The sequence below is a fragment of the Chelonia mydas genome, chromosome 4 (assembly GCF_015237465.2).
Source record: "Chelonia mydas isolate rCheMyd1 chromosome 4, rCheMyd1.pri.v2, whole genome shotgun sequence".
NCBI lineage: Eukaryota > Metazoa > Chordata > Testudines > Cheloniidae > Chelonia > Chelonia mydas.
In genome coordinates, this window is record NC_057852.1 from 142,275,660 (window position 1) to 142,297,311 (window position 21,652).

The following is a 21,652-nucleotide window of genomic DNA, read 5'->3' on the forward strand; positions in this document are numbered from 1 at the left end:
GAGATTCCTAGTAGGATCATCACCCTATCAATACAGAGTCCTACCTTTTGGGCAACTCCACATGTCTTCACCAAGGTCATGGCCATGGTGGAAGTTTATCTACATACCCCTGAATATGTAAACTGTAAACCAGAAGGCTCACACCTTTGGTGGGATTCAGGGAACATGCTAGAACTTCAGGGGACGACGACCCTAATTTTAGGATCTAAGCAATTGGGTCCTGTGTGTTTGCACTGTCGAGACATGTCAGACTTGCAATCTGCCCCTGGATTGCATGTGGAGAGGCCCAAAACCGGGGACAGTGTCTAAACTCTGCACAGGTCAGCAAGCTAAAAGCATGTGGGATTCAGTGGTTGGGTCCCTCCAAAAGACAAGCACAACTTGATCTGTGACAGAGTCCCTCAGGAATATCAGGGGAATATCAATGGTTCTATTCCCTGTACTTTCTCAATCCCAATACCATGGATGGTCTCAGACCCATCCTGGATCTCAGGAGACTAAACAAGTTCATCGGGATCTCAGAGTTAAGGATTCTCACCTTGGGAAATTATCATCCTCCTCTGTCGCAAGGAGACTGGTACCCGGCTCTCAGCTTGACTCCTCTTTCCATGGGGTCATTAAGAAGACGCACTGCAGATAGCTAAGATTCTGAGTGGGACAGAGGCATTACTTCTGCAGAAAAGGACCTAGGGGTTACAGTGGACGAGAAGCTGGATATGAGTCAACAGTGTGCCCTTGTTGCCAAGAAGGCCAATGGCATTTTGGGATGTATATGTAGGGGCATTGCCAGCAGATCGATGGACGTGATCGTTCCCCTCTATTCGACATTGGTGAGGCCTCATCTGGAGTACTGTGTCCAGTTTTGGGCCCCACACTACAAGAACAGGTTTCAGAGTAACAGCCGTGTTAGTCTGTATTCGCAAAAAGAAAAGGAGAACTTGTGGCACCTTAGAGACTAACCAATTTGTCTCTAAGGTGTCACAAGTCCTCCTTTTCTTTTTACACTGCAAGAAGGATGTGGAAAAATTGGAAAGAGTCCCGCGGAGGGCAACAAAAATGATGAGGGGACTGGAACACATGACTTATGAGGAGAGGCTGAGGGAACTGGGATTGTTTAGTCTGCGGAAGAGAAGAATGAGGGGGGATTTGATAGCTGCTTTCAACTCCCTGAAAGGGGGTTCCAAAGAGGATGGATCTAGACTGTTCTCAGTGGTAGAAGAGGACAGAACAAGGAGTAATGGTCTCAAGTTGCAGTGGGGGAGGTTTAGGTTGGATATTAGGAAAAACTTTTTCACTAGGAGGGTGGTGAAACACTGGAATGCGTTACCTAGGGAGATGGTGGAATCTCCTTCCTTAGATATTTTTAAGGTCAGGCTTGACAAAGCCTTGGCTGGGATGATTCAGTTGGGGATTGGTCCTGCTTTGAGCAGGGGGTTGAACGAGATGACCTCCTGAGGTCCCTTCCAACCCTGATATTCTATGATACCAGCACAAAGTACTTCCCTTTCGGCTGTCCCTGACCCCAAGGGCGTTCACAAAGTACGCATCTCAGACATCGGGGATCCACGTCTTTCCCTACCTAGATGGCTGTCTGATAAAAGATGGGTCAGACTCCATAGCCCAAACTTGCCATTTGTTTCACAGCCTGGACCTGCAAATCAGGCTCAGGCTTGACTTCTCCCAACTGTCTGAGCGTCATGTTCATTGGCAAGCGTTTGGATTCAATGTGGGAAAAGCTGTCTTACCCGGCGAGAGGGTCCTGCAGGCTCTTACCAGGCTGAAGACTGCTTGGACTCAGCTCAGGGTTGTGAGGCAAACTCACAGCCAAACCAGGGCTCCTCGCTCAGCTGCTGTGGTGACTCAGCGCTCAAGTATTAAGCAGCAACGTAACACTGAGCAGAGCCTGGGTCAAATGAACTCAGGGTCAGGTATTTCCACAACCCCAGCAGAGCTGCAGATCCATCTGAGCAACAGCGCTACCTGGCCAAGAACCCTCCTACTGCCTCGCAGTACACCAGACTCCAGTGACTCCCAGCCTTGCCTGAGCTCTGTCCCAGCATTGTCCGAGCTCTGCACTAACCTCGCTCCAGCCTGGCCTCTACCTCCTGATTACCCCCTCCCACCCCCCCCAAACCCTTGGACTCTGACTACCTGTTTTTGACCTTCAGCCCATATCTGGACTCTGGCTCCGGTATCAGTTTGGTGTGTCTTTGGACTCTGACCACCCAGCTTCGACCTCTGGCCTGCACCTGGACTCTGGCTACGATTCAGATTCTGGCTTGGCTATGACTCTGATCTTGGTTTTGACCCTGGACTGTACTCAGATCTCAATTCCAGAACCACCCTTGGCTCAGGTCCAACCCTACGCCTAGCTGCGGCCCATGCTCCAACCACTAGGCCTGATTTTGGAAGGCAGCACCTGACAGTGGTTCTTAGGAGAGCTATTAGCCAGGATGGGCAGGGGTGCAAAATCATGCTCTGAAGTGTCTCTAGCTTCTGTTTGACAAAAGCTGGGAGTGGGGGTACATGGGATGGATCACTTGTTGATTACCTGTTCTGTTCATTCCCTCTGAAGCACCTGGCATTGGCCACTGTTGGAGGACAGGATACTGGGCTAGATGGGCCATTGGTCTGACCCAGTTAGGCCATTCTTATGCTCATGTACGTCATGCCTGTCTGTTCCAAGACCATTAACACAACAGATGCCTCCAATCTGGACTGGAAAGTGCATGTCAATACCTAGAGATGCATAGATTATGGAACCAATGGGAAGCAAAACTCCACCTCAGTGTGCTAGAGGTCAGAGCCATTTGATGGACCTTAACTCCTTTACCTTTGAGGCCGGGTACTGACAGGTAATGCCGCTATCTAAAAATCAGGGAGCGTCACACTCTCCATCTCTGTGCTCATAGGCCTTAAAGTTCTGGCTGTGGTGCCTCGTACTTCATTCAACAACTCTGCATCTGGCCGTGGAAAAGAATGTACAGAGGGCCTCTCTCAGTAGGAAGATGTGGGACCAATATGAGTGGTCACTGAAGACTACAGTGGTGATACATTCATAGATCCCAAGGCCAGAAGGAGCTACTGAAATCCATCTAGTCGGATCTGCTGTATAACCCAGGCTATAGCATTTCCCAACAATAATTGCTAGAGCATATTTTTTTAGAAAATCATCCAATCTTGATTTTTAAATACTCTGTGATGGAGAACCCAGCCTGACCCATGGTACATTGTTGCAATGGTTGGTTATTCTCACTGTTAATTAGCTCCTCGTTCCCAGTCCTGAATTTGTCCAGCTTCAGTTTCCAGCCATTGGATTGTCTTAAACCTTTCTCTGCTAGATTGAAGTCCCCATTATCAAATATTTATTTCCCATGTAGATACTTATAGACTGTAATCAAGTCACCCCTTAAATTTCTCTTTTTAAGCTAAATAGATTGAGCTCTTTGAGCCTCTTACTATAGGCATGTTTTCTAATCCTTCTCATGGCTCTTCTCTGAATCCTCTCCAATTTGTCAACATCCTTATTGAATTGTGGACACCAGAACAGGACACAGTATTGCAGCAGCAGTTGCACCAGTGCCAATACAGAGGTAAAATAACCTCTTTGTTCCTACTTGAGAGTCCCCTGTTTACATATTCCAGGATCACATTAGTTGTTTTGGCCACAGTGTTGCACTGGGAGCTCATGTTCATCTGATTATCCACCACGACCCCAAATCTTTTTCAGAGTCACTGCTTCCCAGGATAGAGTTCCCCATCCTGTAAGTAAGGCCGATGTTCTTTGTTCCTAGATGGATCCATTTACATTTCACTGTGTTAAAATGTATATTGTTTGCTTGTGCCCAGCTTATCGATCACTCTGCATCTGTGACTGTCCTTGGAGCAGCAGACCGTGTCAGCCAGATGCTTTGGGAAGACCACGAGTGGTTTTTGAAAGCGAGTATAGTCAGATTAATCTTCTTCATTTGGACCTATTCCCCATATGGACGTATTTGCTACAAGAGCAAACAGAATGCCATCAGTTCTCTTTCAGAGCAGGTCACAGCCCCAGATCCCTTGCAGATGCGTTCCTCCTTCCCTGGGAGTTGTCTGACATACGGTTTTCCCCAGTACCACTCGTTCCCAAGGTCATCCCATGTGATTCTGATGGCCCCAGCTTGACTGAGGTAATACTGGTTCTCTAACCTACAGATTCTCTTTTCAACGATCACTACCGCTTCTCCCAGACAAAGACACAGTATGCCTGGATGACCGTCAAATCCTTCACCCAAATCCCAAGAGTGTCCACCTGAGGGCTTGGCTGTTGGATGGCTGTGCAAAGTATTCTATAGAACAGTGGAAAAACATCTACTTTGAGTACTTATCTCTATAAGGGGAAACATTTTTCTAGTTGGTCTGAGTCATAACTTCCCTCAGGAACAAGAATCTAAGATATCTTGGAATATCTCCTACCTCTTAAGGAATTGTGACCATCTACTAGCTCACTAAAAGTACACTTAGCTGCAGTCTTGGCTATCTACCCTCCTAACCAGGTGAAGTCAGTTTTCTCTAACTCTTTGGAGGCTGGATTTTTTAAAAAGAGATAAATAGAACTCATCCTCTTATCGGGGCTCTGGTTCTTCCTTGAGACTTGACTCTTGTATTATCTGCTCTGATAGGGCCTCCATTTGAGCCAATGGCAACCTGCTCTTTAGCCCACCAGTTAGCAAATGTGTCCTTCCTGGTGGCTATCACATGGGCAGGAGAAGTGGACAGAGCTGCAAGTCCTGATGGCAGGTCCCCCAAACCACATTCAATAAATACAAAGTCTCAATGAAACCACATCTGGAATTTCTAATGAAGGTGGTGTCCAGCTCCCACCATAATCAGGCACTCCGTCTGCCTACCTTTTCCCCTGAGACGTGTATGCGTAAGGATGAGGAGAGACTCCCTACACTAGATGTTTGTTGTGTCCTCTCTTTTTATATAGATCACATCTATTTATATCCCATCCAGGAAGGATAAAGGGTCAGGCAGTTCCAGCTCGGGAAATTTCTCACTGGATAATCTCATGTTATGAGTAGGGTTCCAATTTTGATTGGGCATATTCCTGAAGGCTTCATCACATTACATAATCTTTAATTGCAGATTAATCTTTAATTCATGGAGACTCCAGGACAATCCTGAAGGGCTGGCAACCCTAGTTTATGAGCTAGCTAACACTTTATGTTCTCCAAGAGTGGCAGCGCATTCTACCACAGCCCAAGCAACTTGCCTGACTTTGTTGAGAGATGTACCTATAGAGGACATCTATAAAGCAGAGACATGGTCCTCGAGGCATATCTTTGCCAAGCATTATGTGATTATTACAGCCTCCAGAGCTGACTTGACTTTGGGAGAGCAATGGTGCAATCCCTTTTCAAATTGACTCTAGGCCCCACCACCATGATGCACTGCTTGGGTGTCATCTAAGTGGAATGGATGTGTGCAATCACATAAAGAAGAAAAATCTGTTACTTAACTGCACTGTAACTGTGTGAGAGCCCACAGCCCACCCTCCTTCCCGTCTTCTTTGGAGTCTATCCCATCATGATTCTGGTGTGAAGGAACTGAAAGGGATCGGGGACTCCACCATTTATGCCCTTGGCCCATGGCGTGGCGTAGGGTTGCTAACTTTCTAATTTTTGAAAACCAGACAACTCCCCCTCACCCCACCTCTTTTTTTCCCCCTAGACCTGCCCCCTGTCCTGCCTCTTCCCCCATCCCCCATGTGATGCAGGTAGGAGGCAGCCCTGGCTCAGCAGGGGCTGGCACAGGTTGATGACCAGTACCTCCCCTCCCCTTCTTCCCCCGGCCACAGTAATCGTACTTTTGGTGTCTGGTCCCCTTTTTGACTGGACACCTGGCAACCCTAGTGGGGAGGTGCAGGGCACATGCTGCATCATGAACTCTTTGGCTTGAACACACTGGGTGTGCCCATACCGAAGGAAAAGACACACACAACATATCTTGAAGTACAACAGCTACAATATAGGAAAATAACCATTTTATCAAACAAGACCAGGCCCGAGTTCTGCTGACAGTGCCACACTGTGATACGTAGGTCTGATACTTGGTAACCCCTGGATTTGACATGGGAAGCTGCTTTTGCCTGTGCCAGGTCTTCTGCATCTACTGTTATAATGCTTTATGGTGACACACATGCCAGGAGAATTAGAGGGTCCCATCCTTTACCGCTGAGCCCTACTTACACAGCCTTCCCTGAAGACAAATGGGAATGGGCCCACACCCCAATTTCTTCCCTAATGTGGTTACTGATTTTCACTTGTCTTTCCCCTTCAATGGAGGTTAGCTTACACCCTGACACACACACATGCATGATATTAAAAGTGCTCCTAACTGCTACCTAATGGAACAAAATATTTTCATAATCCCCCAAGTAGACTTACGGGACAGGCTATTTCCTCCTGAAAGATAGATCCCAATGGGTCAAATCCTCTATAGGAACATGCTGTGGATTAGCAGATATCCCATCCCATTGCAACAAAGGTGTCTTATCAGGCTTGCCTTCTGTAATGTCCTCAGTGTAGAAATATGCAGAACTCAATTCTTACCTTCATAGTATCACTTTTGCCCTAGCTTTAAGATCTGGTGCCTAGTTCAGGAGAGCAATTTTTCTGTCGCTTATCTAAATATCTTCCTCATTCCCTGCTCTTTAGGGGTTTCTTACTGCTCATGAGTGAATTTCCCCAAAGTGCATATCTCTACTGATAATGCTTATAACTGGATTCATAGAGTTTAAGCCAGAAGGGGCCATTAGGTCACCTAGTGTGACCTCCTGTTTTATCACAGGCCATTACATTCACTCAGTTACCCCTGTATTGTGTTTGACTAAGGCACACCTTCCAGAAAGGCATCCGGTACTGATCTGAAAACAGCAAGAGCTGGAGAATTCACCACTTCCCATGATACTTTGGTCCAATGGTTAATCTCAATTTGGTTTTTTTATTTATCCCTAACTTCTAATTTGAATTATCTGCCTCCAGCATCTAGCCATTGAGTCTTGTAATGCTTTTCTCTGCTAGATTGAAGAGCCCTTTAGTACCTGGCATTTTTCCTCCATGACCGTATTTATACGCTGTAATCAAGTCACCTCTAAATCTTCTTTTTGATAAGATAAATAGAAACTTGAGAGGTTGTATGGGCTTCGCTCCTTATTTAACTTCACATGAGTCATTCCATGGTGCCACTCAGAGTCTGAGGATTCTCCCCTGACAATCTGCTCAAAGCTTCTCTTATAGCTAATTAACCTCCCTTTCTGTTTCCCCTTCAGGGATGGCGGGCAGGTCTCAGCTGTCTGTGCCTACAGCATTCGGGACATCCAGAAAGCCATGAACGGCCGTTTCAAGGAATTTAAACATGACTGTGACAAGTGGACAAGTGTCATGGGTGGGGATGTCCCTGAGCCACGGCCAGGCGCAGTAAGTGATGAGAACCATGCTGGCTACTGGACAGATACAGATCTCTTCTTTTTTTCTTTTTCATGAAAAGGGCTGTGGACCTTCAGGCTTTGGCCTAGAACACTGGTTGGGCAGGTGAGGGAGGTGTTGACTAACATATGCTGCCTTGTATATATACATATCGTATTAATAATATGTACCATATCATTCATACACATCTACCTATCTATCTCAGTATGCAGTAAGCACAAATATTATAGCAGTTATATAGCCTAAATTGGCCTATAAATTTTTATATAACCCTGATAACTTATGCTAAGTGTCCCATAACCCTTTGCATTCACTAAAATAAGTTTTGGCTTAAGCAAATAAAAAAGCTGTCAAAATTGATATAGATGAGTGCTTTACCATAGGAGCAAAAAGAAAGTTACTCTCACAGGCCTGTACTGGAATGCCCCAAAGGAAGAGGACATAACAAATAATTGTTCTACCCTAGTACAAAACTAGAAGGTGACATCATACCCTTTGGTACCTAAAATGCATGTGTATAGAATAAAGCGATAAGGGTTACATCATGGCATTAAAAAAAAAAAAAAAAAGGTAAAAACTTAATTGGTTAAATTTAGTTTCAAATGATGTACACCCTACCTGTTTACAAGTAAACGGTACTGTATAAAAATGGCTTTAGGGGAGTCCATCTTCTACATAAAGTAAATGTAACAACACTGCATGAGATAATACCTGTCTCCAGGAAGCTGTATAAAACTATGGCCCGCAGGCCACATCCGGCCCATCAGACCATTTAATCCAGCCTTCAGCTCCCACTGGGGAGCGGGGTCAGAGGTTTGCCCCGCTCCGGCGCTCCAGACAGGGAGCGGTTTCGGGGGCTTGCTCCACTCTGCGTGGCTCATAGGAAGCAGCCAGCATGACCCCATTCCAGCTCCTACGTAGTACGCGGAGACGTGGCCAGGTGGCTCTGCACACTGCGCCGTCTGCAGGCGCCAACCCCGCAGCTCCCATTGGCCACGGTTTCCAGCCAACGGCAGCTGCATGGGTGGCATCTGTGGAGGGGGAAGCGTGCAGAGCCATCTGGCCACGCCTCGGAGCTGGAGTGGGACATACTTCCGGTAAGCGCCGTCCAGAGGGTGGGCCCCCCCCGTGGCCCAATCCCCTGCCACAGCCCTGATCCCCCTCCCGCCCTTGATCCCAGCCCAGAGCGTCCTCTTGTACCCAAGAGCCCACACCCCCAATCAGAGCCCTCACCCGTCCTGTACCCCAACAGCCTGCCCCAGCCCCGATCCCCCTCTCACCCTCCAAACCCCTCGGTCCCAGCCTGGAGCCCCCTCCTGCACCCCAAACCCCTCATCCCCAGCCCCACCCAGAGCGTAACCCCCCCCCCCCCCCCCGCACTCTGGCCCGGAGCCCCCTCCTGCACCCTGAACTCCTCGTTTCTGGCCCAAGCTGGAGTCCTCACCACCTCCTTCACCCCTACCCCCAATTTTGTGAGCATTCATGGCTCACCATACAATTTCCATACCCCAATGTGGCCCTCAGGCCAAAAAGTTTGCCCACCCCTGGTATAAAACCTTTTTTCCTGTACTACATTATAATGGCTTATAGCAATAAACCTAACTAACGTTGGTTATTTGGTCTCTTAAGTATATTTCATAACAAACCAAAGAGTGGTCAAGCAATTAACTGTGCCCAATTTATCAACAAATTGGCGCGCCGAGACAGGAGCCATCCAGCCAAAACATCAGTCAAACCAAGGAGTGTTGGGTCGCAACCTAACTGCTCGGAAGGGGTAACATTGAGTGAGAGATGGGACGCTAGTGTTTGTTAATCTCATGTACATTTGTGCAGGCCAGCAAGCGCTGTGCTCAATCTTGCAATTCCAGGACGCACAAAAGTTGCTACTGTAATTTATTATTAAAAAAAAGTGCTACTATGGCAGAATGCCTCTTTAAAAAAATAACTGATTTTATCAGACGTGCCTAATAAAGCACTCAAGGCAAAACACCAATACTTCAAAAATTCCTGGGCAAAAAACTATACTTTAAAAACATATAAAAAACAATTACAAGTAAAACTTTCTAGGCAAAATGCACAAATACAGCAAAGGCTAAAATGGCAAAATGCTGAAGCCCCAAAATTAGCAATTATAATGGCCAAAAATAACTGATTGTGAGAGGGCAGATTTAATCTGGGGAGGATTTGTTGTAGGCAGAGATGGCAGTGGTGTCTAATGCTTCTCATTATATCCCCCTTTCTCAGGTGCTTAGTTAACCTATTAACCATCTCCCTAGTCAGCCATTAGCCTGTAAATACCTTTGTGACCTGTTTGTAAGGGCAGCTAAGTAGTCCCTCTGTTGCTCTGAGATGTGACTTAAAAGCCTGAGCCCTGGTCTACACTGGGGGGGGATCGAGCTAAGATTCGCAACTTCAGCTACGTGAATAACATAGATGGACTTACCGTGGTGTCTCCACAGCGATGAGTCGACTGCTGCCGCTCCCCCGTCGACTCTGCCTGCGCCTCTCGCGGCGCTGGAATACGGGAGTCCATGGGAAAGCGCTCGGGGATCGATTTATCACATCTAGACCAGACGCAATAAATCGATCCCCGCTGGATCAATTGCTGGCTGCCGATCCGGCGGGTAGTGAAGACATACCCCGAATGGGCCATTGTGGGGCTAGCCCCAGTCAAATTTGCTGAAACACAAGGTGATTTGCTACTGTGTGTGTATGAAACCCCATATGCAGGTTGTATGCACCATACTTTGTATTCAGAAGGTCCCAAGGCTGCTGAAGGAGTGGAATTAACAGTTTCTGACTAGGAACAACATCCAGTCCAGCTGTTCTGCTGCCCAGATCATTTGAACATGTCTTCCTGTTTTTTACCCACAGTGCATTACCAAGAGCATGAAGCTGGCTGGCTTTGGCTCCTCCCTGGCATTGCCTGACCGTGTTCTGACATTTGTCAGAGATCATCCTCTCATGGACCAGGTTGTTCACCCGCTGGAAATGGGGCCCGTGTTGGTCAAGCTGGACACACAGTACCTCAGAATTGCAGTACATCGTGTCAGAAGCATATCTGGGCAGGAATATGATATGCTGTACCTGGGGACCGGTGAGGGAGATGGCAGCACTGGGTGGGGACAGGAATGGACAGGCACAGGGAAAGAATGGGCACAGGTTGGGAGGGTATGGCTGTAAATCAGGTGCAGTCACCTGGGAGCAGCGACATGGAGTGGAGAAATGATTTATTATTTGTATTGTAGCTCCTAGGAGCCCAGTCATGGACCTGGACCCCATGGTGCTAGGCACTGTACAAATGCAGAACAAACAAAAGTCCCTGTCCCAAGGAGCTTAGTCTAAGAATAACACAAGAGATGGACACAGACAGACTGAGGGGCGAGTACCAAGAAACAGAGACAATATTGGTCAGCATGGTAGGAAGTGGGCTTAGCACACTAGCACCATTGTCAATTTTTTTCTAGACTTCACAGCAAAGGAGGGTTTTGAAGGAGGATAATGAGTTAGTTTGGGGGCTGTTTACTGGGAGCATCTCCCACGTGTGGGAGGCAGCAGGGGAGAAAGCACAAAATGTTTGTTTGACAATGTAACAAGTGGGCAATGGAAGCTGGCATGATGGGCTGACTCGGGACAGGAGTCAGCAGTTCAGTAGTTAATGAGAGATGATAGGTAGGGTGGGAATAGGTTGCAAAGGGGCTTGAAAGCAAAGACAAGGGCATATGTCTGAAGTGACAAAAAAGGGGAAACCAGTGGAGGTATGTGGGGAGGGGCTGGCATGGTCAAAGCAATGGGCTAGGAAAACAATCTTTGCAGCAGCATTCTGAATGGTGTGCGTTGGGCAAGACTGCATTTGTCGAGGCCAGGGAGAAGGATGTTCAGTAATGGAGACGTGCAAGAACCAGAGCCCAGATGAGAATTTTAGCTGTGTAGGTGGTAGGAGAGACCGTATCTTAGAGACATTATGTAGAAAGAATCTGCAAGACATAGACATGGTATGACCTCTCTCTAGGTCGTCACATCCAGAGTCGAAGGTGACCTCTGCGTTATGGGACTGAGTGACAGGCAGATGCTGATGTTGTCCACAGTGATGGAGAGAGGAGGTGTCAGGGAGAGCCTGAGATGCAGGCTGGGGGGCAGCTGTCTGAAGTGAGAGCAAGCATGGCCACCCCCTGGCATGGGAGCTGTGAGGCCCTTTTGGGAAGGGACAGTTGTGGAGCTTGTCTGCTGCTGTGGCACCAGATGGGGGTGCTGATCTAATCTCTCCCTCTACTCTGGCCTTCCCTTTGCAGAGGATGGACATTTGCACAAAGCAGTGAAGATTGCCCAAAAAGCTGTCATCATTGAGGATCTGACACTGTTCCCAGAGCCCCAGCCAATTCAGAACCTGCAGCTCCACCAGGTGAGGGAACAAGCCTCTGGGTGCCTGGAGCTAGCACTGGCTAGGCTGGCATGTTCCAAGCACTGATGGACACGGGGCATTTGAAAAGGAAACTGACACCTTCAGGGTGGGAAAATATGGGTCTGGTGGATCAAATCCAGAAAGCGGCTGCCTGGCCCCAGCCTTGCTTATCCCAGATTCACTGGTAAATGAGGTTTACTGGATCCCATTGCTCCCTGTTGGTAAGGATAATAGATTCCTCCCTTACCCAGGTGCCTCTGGTTATCCGTCTGAGTGATTATACTGTGCTCAGCACCATGGCAACTGTACATCTAACAGGTTATATATTAAAAGTTCCATGGAATCTTGTTTCTCTTCTTCTTGCCCCTGTTGGCTGGTTGCTGAAGGAACGGTGGTCATGTGAGTTTAATATGTGGTCCTGGCAGCACTGAGATTTGTGCTGGGAGTGACTCCCACAGCTGTGGGTGGCTAGCCACAACAGTGCTATTCTTATGCTCATGAGCCTTCCCTTTGTGGCTGGCGGTTCCAGCCATATATAGATGTCATGGTGTCGTCCAGAGTAGGGGAAGAGTTTCTCAGCTACCTTGGGCCAACTTCTAGAAATCATAGAATATCAGGGTTGGAAGGGACCTCAGGAGGTCATCTAGTCCAACCCCCTGCACAAAGCAGGACCAATCCCCAATTTTTGCCCCAGATCCCTAAATGGCCCCCTCAAGGATTGAACTCACAACCCTGGGTTTAGCAGGCCAATGCTCAAACCACTGAGCTATCCCTCCCCCTCCTTCCTGACCTCAGACTCAGTGTGAGGTGGGGAGACAGGTCAGCTGCGTTGGCCCTGTCTACAGTTCCTTTCTCAGGTCCTTGCAGGTACACAGGCTCTTCCTCTAGTCTCCATTCACTCACAGGGGAGCCTTTTGTTCGGCTGTGAGCGAACATTCCGCACAATACATTAGACTTCTCTGCCCTAATGATCACACCCTTAATCTTTTCACCTCATAGGGAGGAGACTGTTCAGTTCTCCGTATCTGGGTCATAGATTGCTCTTCTGAGAGTTACCATATGGATGGATCCATGCTTGGCACTGAACCGGAGCTCTTAGAAGAGCAGTTTCTATTGGGCTGGGCACGTGCTTCTTTGTGAGATCCAAATCTTTAGTTCAAGAGATGTGGCTGTGACCCTGTCCAGCTCCTTTCTTGCTGCAGCAGTGCAGCATGTCATAGTCTTGTGGAGGTGCTAGCATTGAGGTGGCTCTGCTCTGTCTCCCTTGGGAGTTCCTGTTTGAGGACATCTTCCTTGTTCATTGTGCAGTTTGCTGAGTCACAGCTCTCGCACCAGTCTCACTTCCCCCTTCACCCATCCCCAGAGAGACAACTCCCACTCAAAATGTTATTCGAGTGGCTGGCTATATCTTCCACTTGTTGTATTGCACTCCTCCTCACACCAGAGAGCAGGAGTGTCCCATTAGCTGATCCCTGCCTGATTTGTGAAGGAGGTGATAGGAAACTGCACAAAGTGGAAGGAATGCAAAGATCTGTGCAGGAGAGGCACCCAGAGGCTCATGGGATTTTAGAGCCTGAATGCAGATTGTCAAAGGGACCCTTCTAGGGGCCCAGATTTAGTCACTCAGACTGCGTGAAGATTTTTCAAAGCTCAATGTGGGCAGTGCTTGGTCTTTGAAAATCTACTATCAGCACTGAGCGCCTGGTGCCTCGGCCTTATGGGACCTTGGTGCTGTGATGCTGTACTCCCCGTTTCTAAACGTCACTACTTCCCCATTGCACTCTGCCACCAAGGCTGCTCAAGATACTTCAGCAAGGGGTGCCTGGTGTTGACGGGGATGGCATAATGACCACACCAGCCCGTCAAATGATAGAAAAGCCTCAGAAAGCAATGGGGTGGGGAGGGAACTGGTCACTGGGGTGTAAGTGATTCCCAGATGTACAGATTTCAAGGGCAGAAGGGATCTCTGCTCATGTAATCTGACCTCCTGTGTAGTACTAGCCAGAAAACCTCACCCAGTGATTCCTGCATCCAACCCATAACTTCTGTCTGATCTAGAGCAGATCCTGTGGAGAGCCAGGCCTTGATCTAAAGACTCCAGGTGATGGAGAATGCACCACATCCCTCGGTCAGTTGTTCCAGTGGCTAATTCCCGTCACTGTTAAACAAAAAGTTTGCCCCTTATTTCTACTGAGTTTATCTAGCTTCATCTTCTGGCCCGTGGACTATGTCAAAGGAAACTTACTCAGGCAGCTCTATGTAACAAAGAAAGGGTATTTGGTTATTAGAGAAGTTATCAACCTCTGCATGTCGCATCCATCCTTCGTATTCATGGAGCAGGGAAGTGTCCTATGTTCTGTCCTTGGACCCCTGAGGAGGATAGCGCAGTGCCCCCTCTACTGACAGAAAATTCCACCTGATCTAGAAGTTCATGTACCTTGTATGATGTAACAAGCTGTACATACACCCTGCTTGCTGTGCCACTGTGATGTTCCCCTGGTGTTATCTGGACCGGTGATCTGCTAGGTCACTCCAATCCTCAACTCTGGGAGCCAGCCTTACCCTGCTCTGCTGTGAAAACACCCACTCCTGGGCTGTTCACGCACAGCCTCTAGCATGTAAGCATCTCCCAGCTACGTGAGTGAGCGCTTTTAGCCAGCCGCTGCTTGGATTGTGCAACCGATTGTGGATTGTGCAGCTAGCCAATATCTCCGGTCCCAGACACAACCCTAGGAACCTCCATCTTGCAGTGTCCAGTTATGGCCGCTGGATGCTGCAAGCTTGTATGAGTTCGTGGGCACCACGATGCTCCATGTGGGCACCAATGATACTGCCAAGAATGACCTTGAGCGGGTCACTGCGGACTATGTGGTTCTGGGAAGAAGGATAAAGGAGTTTGAGGCGCAAGTTGTGTTCTTGTCCATCCTCTCTGTTGAAGGAAAAGGCCCAGGTATGGACCGTCGAATTGTGGAGGTAAATGCGTGGTTATGCAGGTGGTGTCGGAGAGAGGGCTTTGGATTCCTTAACCGTGGAATGTTGTTCTGCCCCTCTGCTCCTGGAGAGTTTTTCCCTGGGCTTGTTTTAAGCCATGAGGACATTTTCTGCCTCATAACTATATACATGAAATTACAACCTAAAACATTACTAACAACAATGCTCAGTGCATCATGAACCTTCCAAAGACACCTGACATGACAAACTTTGCATTGGATACCACACTGTCATATTCTAAGGATGAACATGGGGGTGCAGGGTGTTCCCCTGAGGTACAGAGCATCACACCCTGCAGGTCACATCATTTCAAAGCCCCCTAGGCAGAGAGGCAGCAAACTTGCTGATGCCAGTCACATCCCTCAGAGGACACATAGGCAAAGAAGAGTGCTGTGCTGACCCTGTCTAGGATGTAGAGGAGCCTGGTTCCTATGGGTTGGCCTCTCTCTTGCTCCCCTTTAAAGTCATGAGGTGCTGGATGGCTTCAGGGATGAGCCTGCATCTCTGAGAGCACCTTGTTATGGGAGGTAGAGGGGTACGTATCACTTAGACTTTGCCCTGTTGTCCTCTCTTGGAGTGCTCATTGGGCAACTTGGGCACAAACAAACCCAGACTTTGAAAATCTCCTGGGTGCTCAGCTCCCACCTGAGCCCATCTAGTGTGCCCAAGATACTCTTTGTACATAGCCAAACTTTGCAAATGTTGGTTTTCACCTTCTGTTCTCTCTTGCTATCTTTGTAGAGCTGGTTGTATGTAGGGTCCCCTACTGAAGTGACTCAGGTCAACACAACAGACTGTGAGAGATACAAGAGCTGCATCGAGTGTGTCCTGGGCAGAGACCCATCCTGTGCCTGGAGCAGAGAGCTGGGTGCTTGTATACACCACCAGGGACAAAGCGGGTAAGTGACTTGCCTCCATTTCCTATTGTCACCAAAGGACCCATGAAAAATAAAACCTGTGAAAGAGATCATCGTCGACCTTGAGGGATTGCCGCCGCTGCCAGTTGCCTATAGCCTGGATGGTGACATCTTTTCCCTGAAATCTGACATCTTCAAATAGCCTGTCACCAGCTCTGCAACATTGCCATTTGCAACACCTGCGACCTTAAGATCCCCATCCTGGGTCCCATCTCCTCTGGCCAGGGCCATTTCAGCTTCCTGCCCTCTGGCCTCCCTGAGCCCCAGCCCTTCTAATGCCAACTTGTCCAGAATGCTGCTTCCCACCCAGCCCCTACACTCTGCCAGTGATACCAGCCTAGATACCCCATTTGTCTGCTTCTCCCATAGCAGATACCCCATTTGTCTGCTTCTCTCCATTCTTTAATCATAGAATCATAGAATATCAGGGTTGGAAGGGACCTCAAGAGGTCATCTAGTCCAACCCCCTGCTCAAAGCAGGACCAATCCCCAACTAAATCATCCCAGCCAAGGCTTTGTCAAGCCTGACCTTAAAAATATCTAAGGAAGGAGATTCCACCACCTCCCTAGGTAACGCATTCCAGTGTTTCACCACCCTCCTAGTGAAAAAGTTTTTCCTAATATCCAACCTAAACCTCCCCCACTGCAACTTGAGACCATTACTCCTTGTTCTGTCATCAGCTACCACTGAGAACAGTCTAGATCCATCCTCTTTTTGGAACCCCCTTTCAGGGAGTTGAAAGCAGCTATCAAATCCCCCCTCATTCTTCTCTTCCGCAGACTAAACAATCCCAGTTCCCTCAGCCTCTCCTCATAAGTCATGTGTTCCTGTCCCCTAATCATTTTTGTTGCCCTCCGCTGGACTCTTTCCAATTTTTCCACATCCTTCTTGTAGTGTGGGGCCCAAAATTGGACACAGTACTCCAAAAGCAGTGCATGTGTTGTTCCTTGACTTTAGCAAAGCTTTTGATATGGTCTCCCACAGTATTCGTGCCAACAAGTTAGAGAGGTATGGGCTGGATGAATGGACTATAAGGTGGATAGAAAGCTGGCTAGATCGTCGGGCTCAACAGGTAGTGATCAACGGCTCCATGTCTAGTTGGCAGCCAGTATCAAGCGGAGTGCCCCAAGGGTTGGTCCTGGGGTCGGTTTTGTTCAATATCTTCATTAATGATCTGGAGGATGGCGTGGACTGCACCCTCAGCAAGTTTGCAGATGACACTAAAGTAGGAGGAGTGGTAGTTATGCTGGAGGGTAGGGATAGGATACAGAGGGCCCTAGACAAATTAGGATTGGGCCAAAAAAAATCTGATGAGGTTCAACAAGGACAAGTGCAGAGTTCTGCACTTAGGATGGAAGAATCCCATGCACTGCTTCAGACTAGGGACCGAATGGCTAGGCAGCAGTTCTGCAGAAAAGGACCTAGGGGTTACAGTGAATGAGAAGCTGGATATGAGTCAGCAGTGTGCCCTTGTTGCCAAGAAGGCCAATGGCATTTTGGGATGTATAAGTAGGGGCATAGCGAGCAGATCGAGGGACGTGATCGTTCCCCTCTATTCGACACTGGTGAGGCCTCATCTGGAGTACTGTGTCCAGTTTTGGGCCCCACACTACAAGAAGCATGTGGAAAAATTGGAAAGAGTCCAGCGGAGGGCAACAAAAATGATTAGGAGGCTGGAGCACTTTACTTGTGAGTAGAGGCTGAAGGAACTAGGATTGTTTAGTCTGCAGAAGAGAAGAATGAGGGGGTGTTTGATAGCTGCTTTCAACTACCTGAAAGGGGGTTCCAAGGAGGATGGGTCTAGACTGTTCTCAATGGCAGCAGATGACAGAATGAGGAGTAATGGTCTCAAGTTGCAGTGGGGGAGGTTAGGTTGGATATTAGGAAAAACTTTTTCCCTAGGAGGGTGGTGAAACACTGGAATGTGTTACCTGGGGAGGTGGTGAAATCTCCTTCCTTAGAGGTTTTTAAGGTCAAGTTTGACAAAGTCCTGGCTGGGATGCTTTAGTTGGGGATTGGTCATGCTTTGAGCAGGAGTTTGGACTAGATGACCTCCTGAGGTTCCTTCCAACCCTGATATTCTATGACCTGACATGACCAAACTAGTCTGCAAATACCAGACCATCCCTGTAATCCTTATGCCCCCCGTTGTGCCCTCTGCCTGTTGACACCAAGCAGTCCCTAGGTCAGAGCCACCACTGCTCCAGACTTCTTCAGCTTCTCTCCCAGAGCCCTTTAGTCACTACTGATCTGTTCAGGTTCAGGCCTGGCAGCAGCATCAGTTCCCATGGGGATGAGCAGCACGGGATAGTGATCAGAGTCATGGATGAGCCTCAGCAGCCTTTCTGTGACGTCTCAGAAACAGGCTCAAGGCAGCCTGTTCACCTCCCAGGACATCAGGTCAGCTCAGAAGATGGATATCTCCATCGGCTTCAGAACCCCCTTAGGTTGCTAGAAATCCTGCAGGTGGCTGTAGCAGTGCCTAGAGACAAGGCATTGTAGGACCTGGCCAAACTCCTTTGGCAGACACCTGCCTCCCTGACACCTACTTTGCAGAGGATGGATCACAAACACCATGTGCTCTCACAGGGATTCCAACAGAATTTTTGCTCACCCTGTGCTGTGTTCCCTGGTTCTGACTTGGCAAGGACAAATCAGGGTGGGAGCAGTTCAAAGCCACACCAAAATATAAGGAGCTAGAAAGACTAGGCTTGTTGGGTAGGGTGGCATACTTAGCGACTAGCCTATAAATGCAAATAGCAAACTATTAAGCATTTTTATCTAAGCACAACTGTGTTAACTGTCACTCCTCAAAGAAACATCACCAATTTCTGAGGTGAATCCCTGCAGCATTTGTCTTCGTGGCCTTTCAAAGCAGCTGACTTGACTGCTTTGAGAGCTGAGTATCCATCAACCAGGATCTTCCCAACCCATCCCTTTCTTTGGGCACCCCCTCTCCATTCCTATGTGTCTGCAATTCCACAACTAGTGATCAAGGGGTTTTAGACACTCAGAATGGGGATGCAGCATCCAGTTTCAGTCCTTGTCCTACCCCATCCCTGTTCGGGTACCCCTCTCATGAGACTATACTGCTGCAGGAGGTGCAGTCTCTTTTAGCTCTTGGAGCTATAGAGGAGGCCCCTTTACAGCACAGGAGAAAGGGAGGGATTCTACTTTCAATATTTCCTCATACCCCCAAAAAAGAGGGGGACTGAGGCCTATCCTGGACTTAAGAAAGTTAAACACCTTTATCAGAAAGATAACATTCAATATGATATTCCTTCTCTATTAACCTATTCCCAGATCTCAACAACTGGTAAGCTGACATGCAGGATGCCTATTTCCATGTTTCAATTCACCTGGGCCACAGGAAATACTTAAGATTTGTAGTAGGAGACCACAACTCCATTTTGGCCTTTCATCAGACCCAGGGACATTTATAGAATGTATGGCAGTGGTCATAGCTCACCTCAGCAACTCAGCCTTCAGCTGTTTCCGTATCTGTATGATTGATTGATAGATTCCATGGCGAGAAGGTTTAGTTGGTCAGCTCTCAGCCGGGACTCAGCTATCACCTCTTGCCCCTGGGTCCCCCCAGAACCCCCGCTCCTGGACATGCTCACTGTTCCCTGCAGGACTTGACCTCACTCCCATGGTGCTTTCAGAGTATAATTACCTCCAATCCCTGGTACAGGTCCTCGGGTCCAGCTACAGGGCACTGATGGAGAGCAGACATCCAGAGTCCTTCCTAGGGCTGCAGTGTCTAACTACCCTAAACTGGGGGAAAAGGAAGTCTGGTCACTGCCTCGGGCTGGGCTCCCCTGGCTACTGGGCTCCCTAGAAGCCTCTAGCAGCCTTGACTCTCAGGCAAACTTCCCCCCTGCTCTGTGGCAAGCTTCACCTTCTCCAGGTAGAGCATGCTCTGCAAGGGCGCCTAATGGGCTTTGCCTAAGTGCAGTGACGCTCATTAGGCTTGCTGTCACTGGAATGGGGAATGTACCATCATAGAAGGTACCATTGGGATCATCTAGTCTGACTTCCTGTATAACACAGGCCAGAGACCTACCCCAAAATAATTCCTAGATTTGGCTGGTTTCAGGCTGATCTAGCCAGCAGGTAGCAGACAAGGGAATGAACAGAACAAGTAATCATCAAGTGATCCATCCCGTCACTCATTCCCAGCTTCTGGCAAACAGGCTAATAGCCATTGATGGACCTATCCTCCATGAATTTATCTAGGGTTCTTTTTTGAACCCTATTATGATCTTGGCCTTCACAACGTCCTCTGGCAAGGAGTTCCACAGGTTGACACTGCATTGTGTGAAGAAATAAGTCCTTTTGTTTGTTTTAAACCTACTGCCTATTAATTTAATTTGGTGACCCCTAGTTCTTGTGTTATATGAAGTAGTAAACAACACTTCCTTATCTACTTTCTTTACACCAGTCATGACTTTATAGACCTCAATCATATCTCCCCTTAGCCATCTCTTTTCCAAACTGAAAAGTCCCAGTCTTATTAATCTCTCCTCATACAGAAGCTGTTCCATACCGCTAATCATTTTTGTTGCCCTTTTCTGAACCTTTTCCAGTTCCAATATATCTTTTTTGAGAAGGGGCGACCACATCTGCACACAGTATTCAAGATGTGGGCATACCATGGATTTATATAGAGGCAACATATTTTCTGTCCTATTATCTATCTCTTTCGCAATTATTCCCAGCATTCTGTTCACTTTTTTGACTGCCGCTGCACATTGAGTGGATGTTTTCAGAGAACTATCCATAATGACTCAAAGACAGCTAATTTAGACCCCATCATTTTGTATGTCTGTTTGGGATTATGCTTTCCAATGAGCATTACTTTGCATTATCAACATTAAATTTCATCTGCCATTTTGTTGCCCAGCCACGCAGTTTTGAGAGATCCTTTTGTAGCTCTTCGCAGTCTGCCTGGGTGTTAACTATTGTGGCAGAGCTCCAACCTTGTCCCCGTGGGTCCCACGCTTCCAGGCGGTTTGTTAGCCTAAGAGGCGCACTTCAACGCTCCACGTAGCCCTTCTCTCTCTAGGGCCAGGTCTCAGTCAGCAGCAGGAGTTTCTGCTGTCCACTGAGCCATGCAAAGGGTATGAGGAGATATCCCAACATTTATAGACTGAGACAAACAACTGGGGTAAACAACTTACATTACCACCTTACATGTTTCTTGTCATCTGTTTGTTACCGCCCCTTGTACCTTGCTTCTGATGTCTGACAAAACATCCCTATTCATCACTTCTGTCAAACCATATTATCTTGTGGTAGGTTGGCATGTGATTGTGCTAGCCTTTTGGAATGTGTTTACATAAATATTAAATTTCAGAGTAACAGCCGTGTTAGTCTGTATTCGCAAAAAGAAAAGGAGTACTTGTGGCACCTTAGAGACTAACCAATTTATTTGAGCATAAGCTTTCATGAGCTACAGCTCACTTCATCGGATGCATACTGTGGAAAATACAGAAGATGTTTTTATACACACAAACCATGAAAAAATGGGTGTTTATCACTACAATGGGTTTTCTCTCCCCCCACTCCACTCTCCTCAAATAAATTGGTTAGTCTCTAAGGTGCCACAAGTACTCCTTTTCTTTTTTCATAAATATTAAGTGTGTTTTAGCAATGCTAGCAGCACCGTCGCCAAGTTCATCTACTGGACAGTGAACTTATAGGCATGTGCTGTAATACGTGGCCTGACTTTAGTTCACAGCTGGTTCAGGCTTCATGTCTTGCACCAGGCCCAATGCTGTAGGCTCTCTGTATTACAGGACAGTCAGTCTGTAAAATGTTTTGAGATCCTTAGACCCTGCACAAAGTCCTGCAAGCCTCTGCTGGG

The 21,652-nt window shown here is 47.8% G+C and overlaps 1 protein-coding gene across 2 annotated transcripts in view; it reads left to right on the plus strand.

Annotated features, from left to right (window-relative positions):
• SEMA4F (ssemaphorin 4F) overlaps positions 1-21,652 on the plus strand; it is a 134,453-nt gene that overhangs the window by 107,650 nt on the left and 5,151 nt on the right. For both annotated transcript variants that reach the window (XM_037898566.2, XM_043545100.1), the window contains 4 exons: positions 7,316-7,463; positions 10,347-10,569; positions 11,765-11,874; positions 15,607-15,764. In XM_037898566.2, coding sequence (XP_037754494.1) covers positions 7,316-7,463; positions 10,347-10,569; positions 11,765-11,874; positions 15,607-15,764 — 639 coding nt within the window. The remainder of the gene's footprint in view (positions 1-7,315; positions 7,464-10,346; positions 10,570-11,764; positions 11,875-15,606; positions 15,765-21,652) is intronic.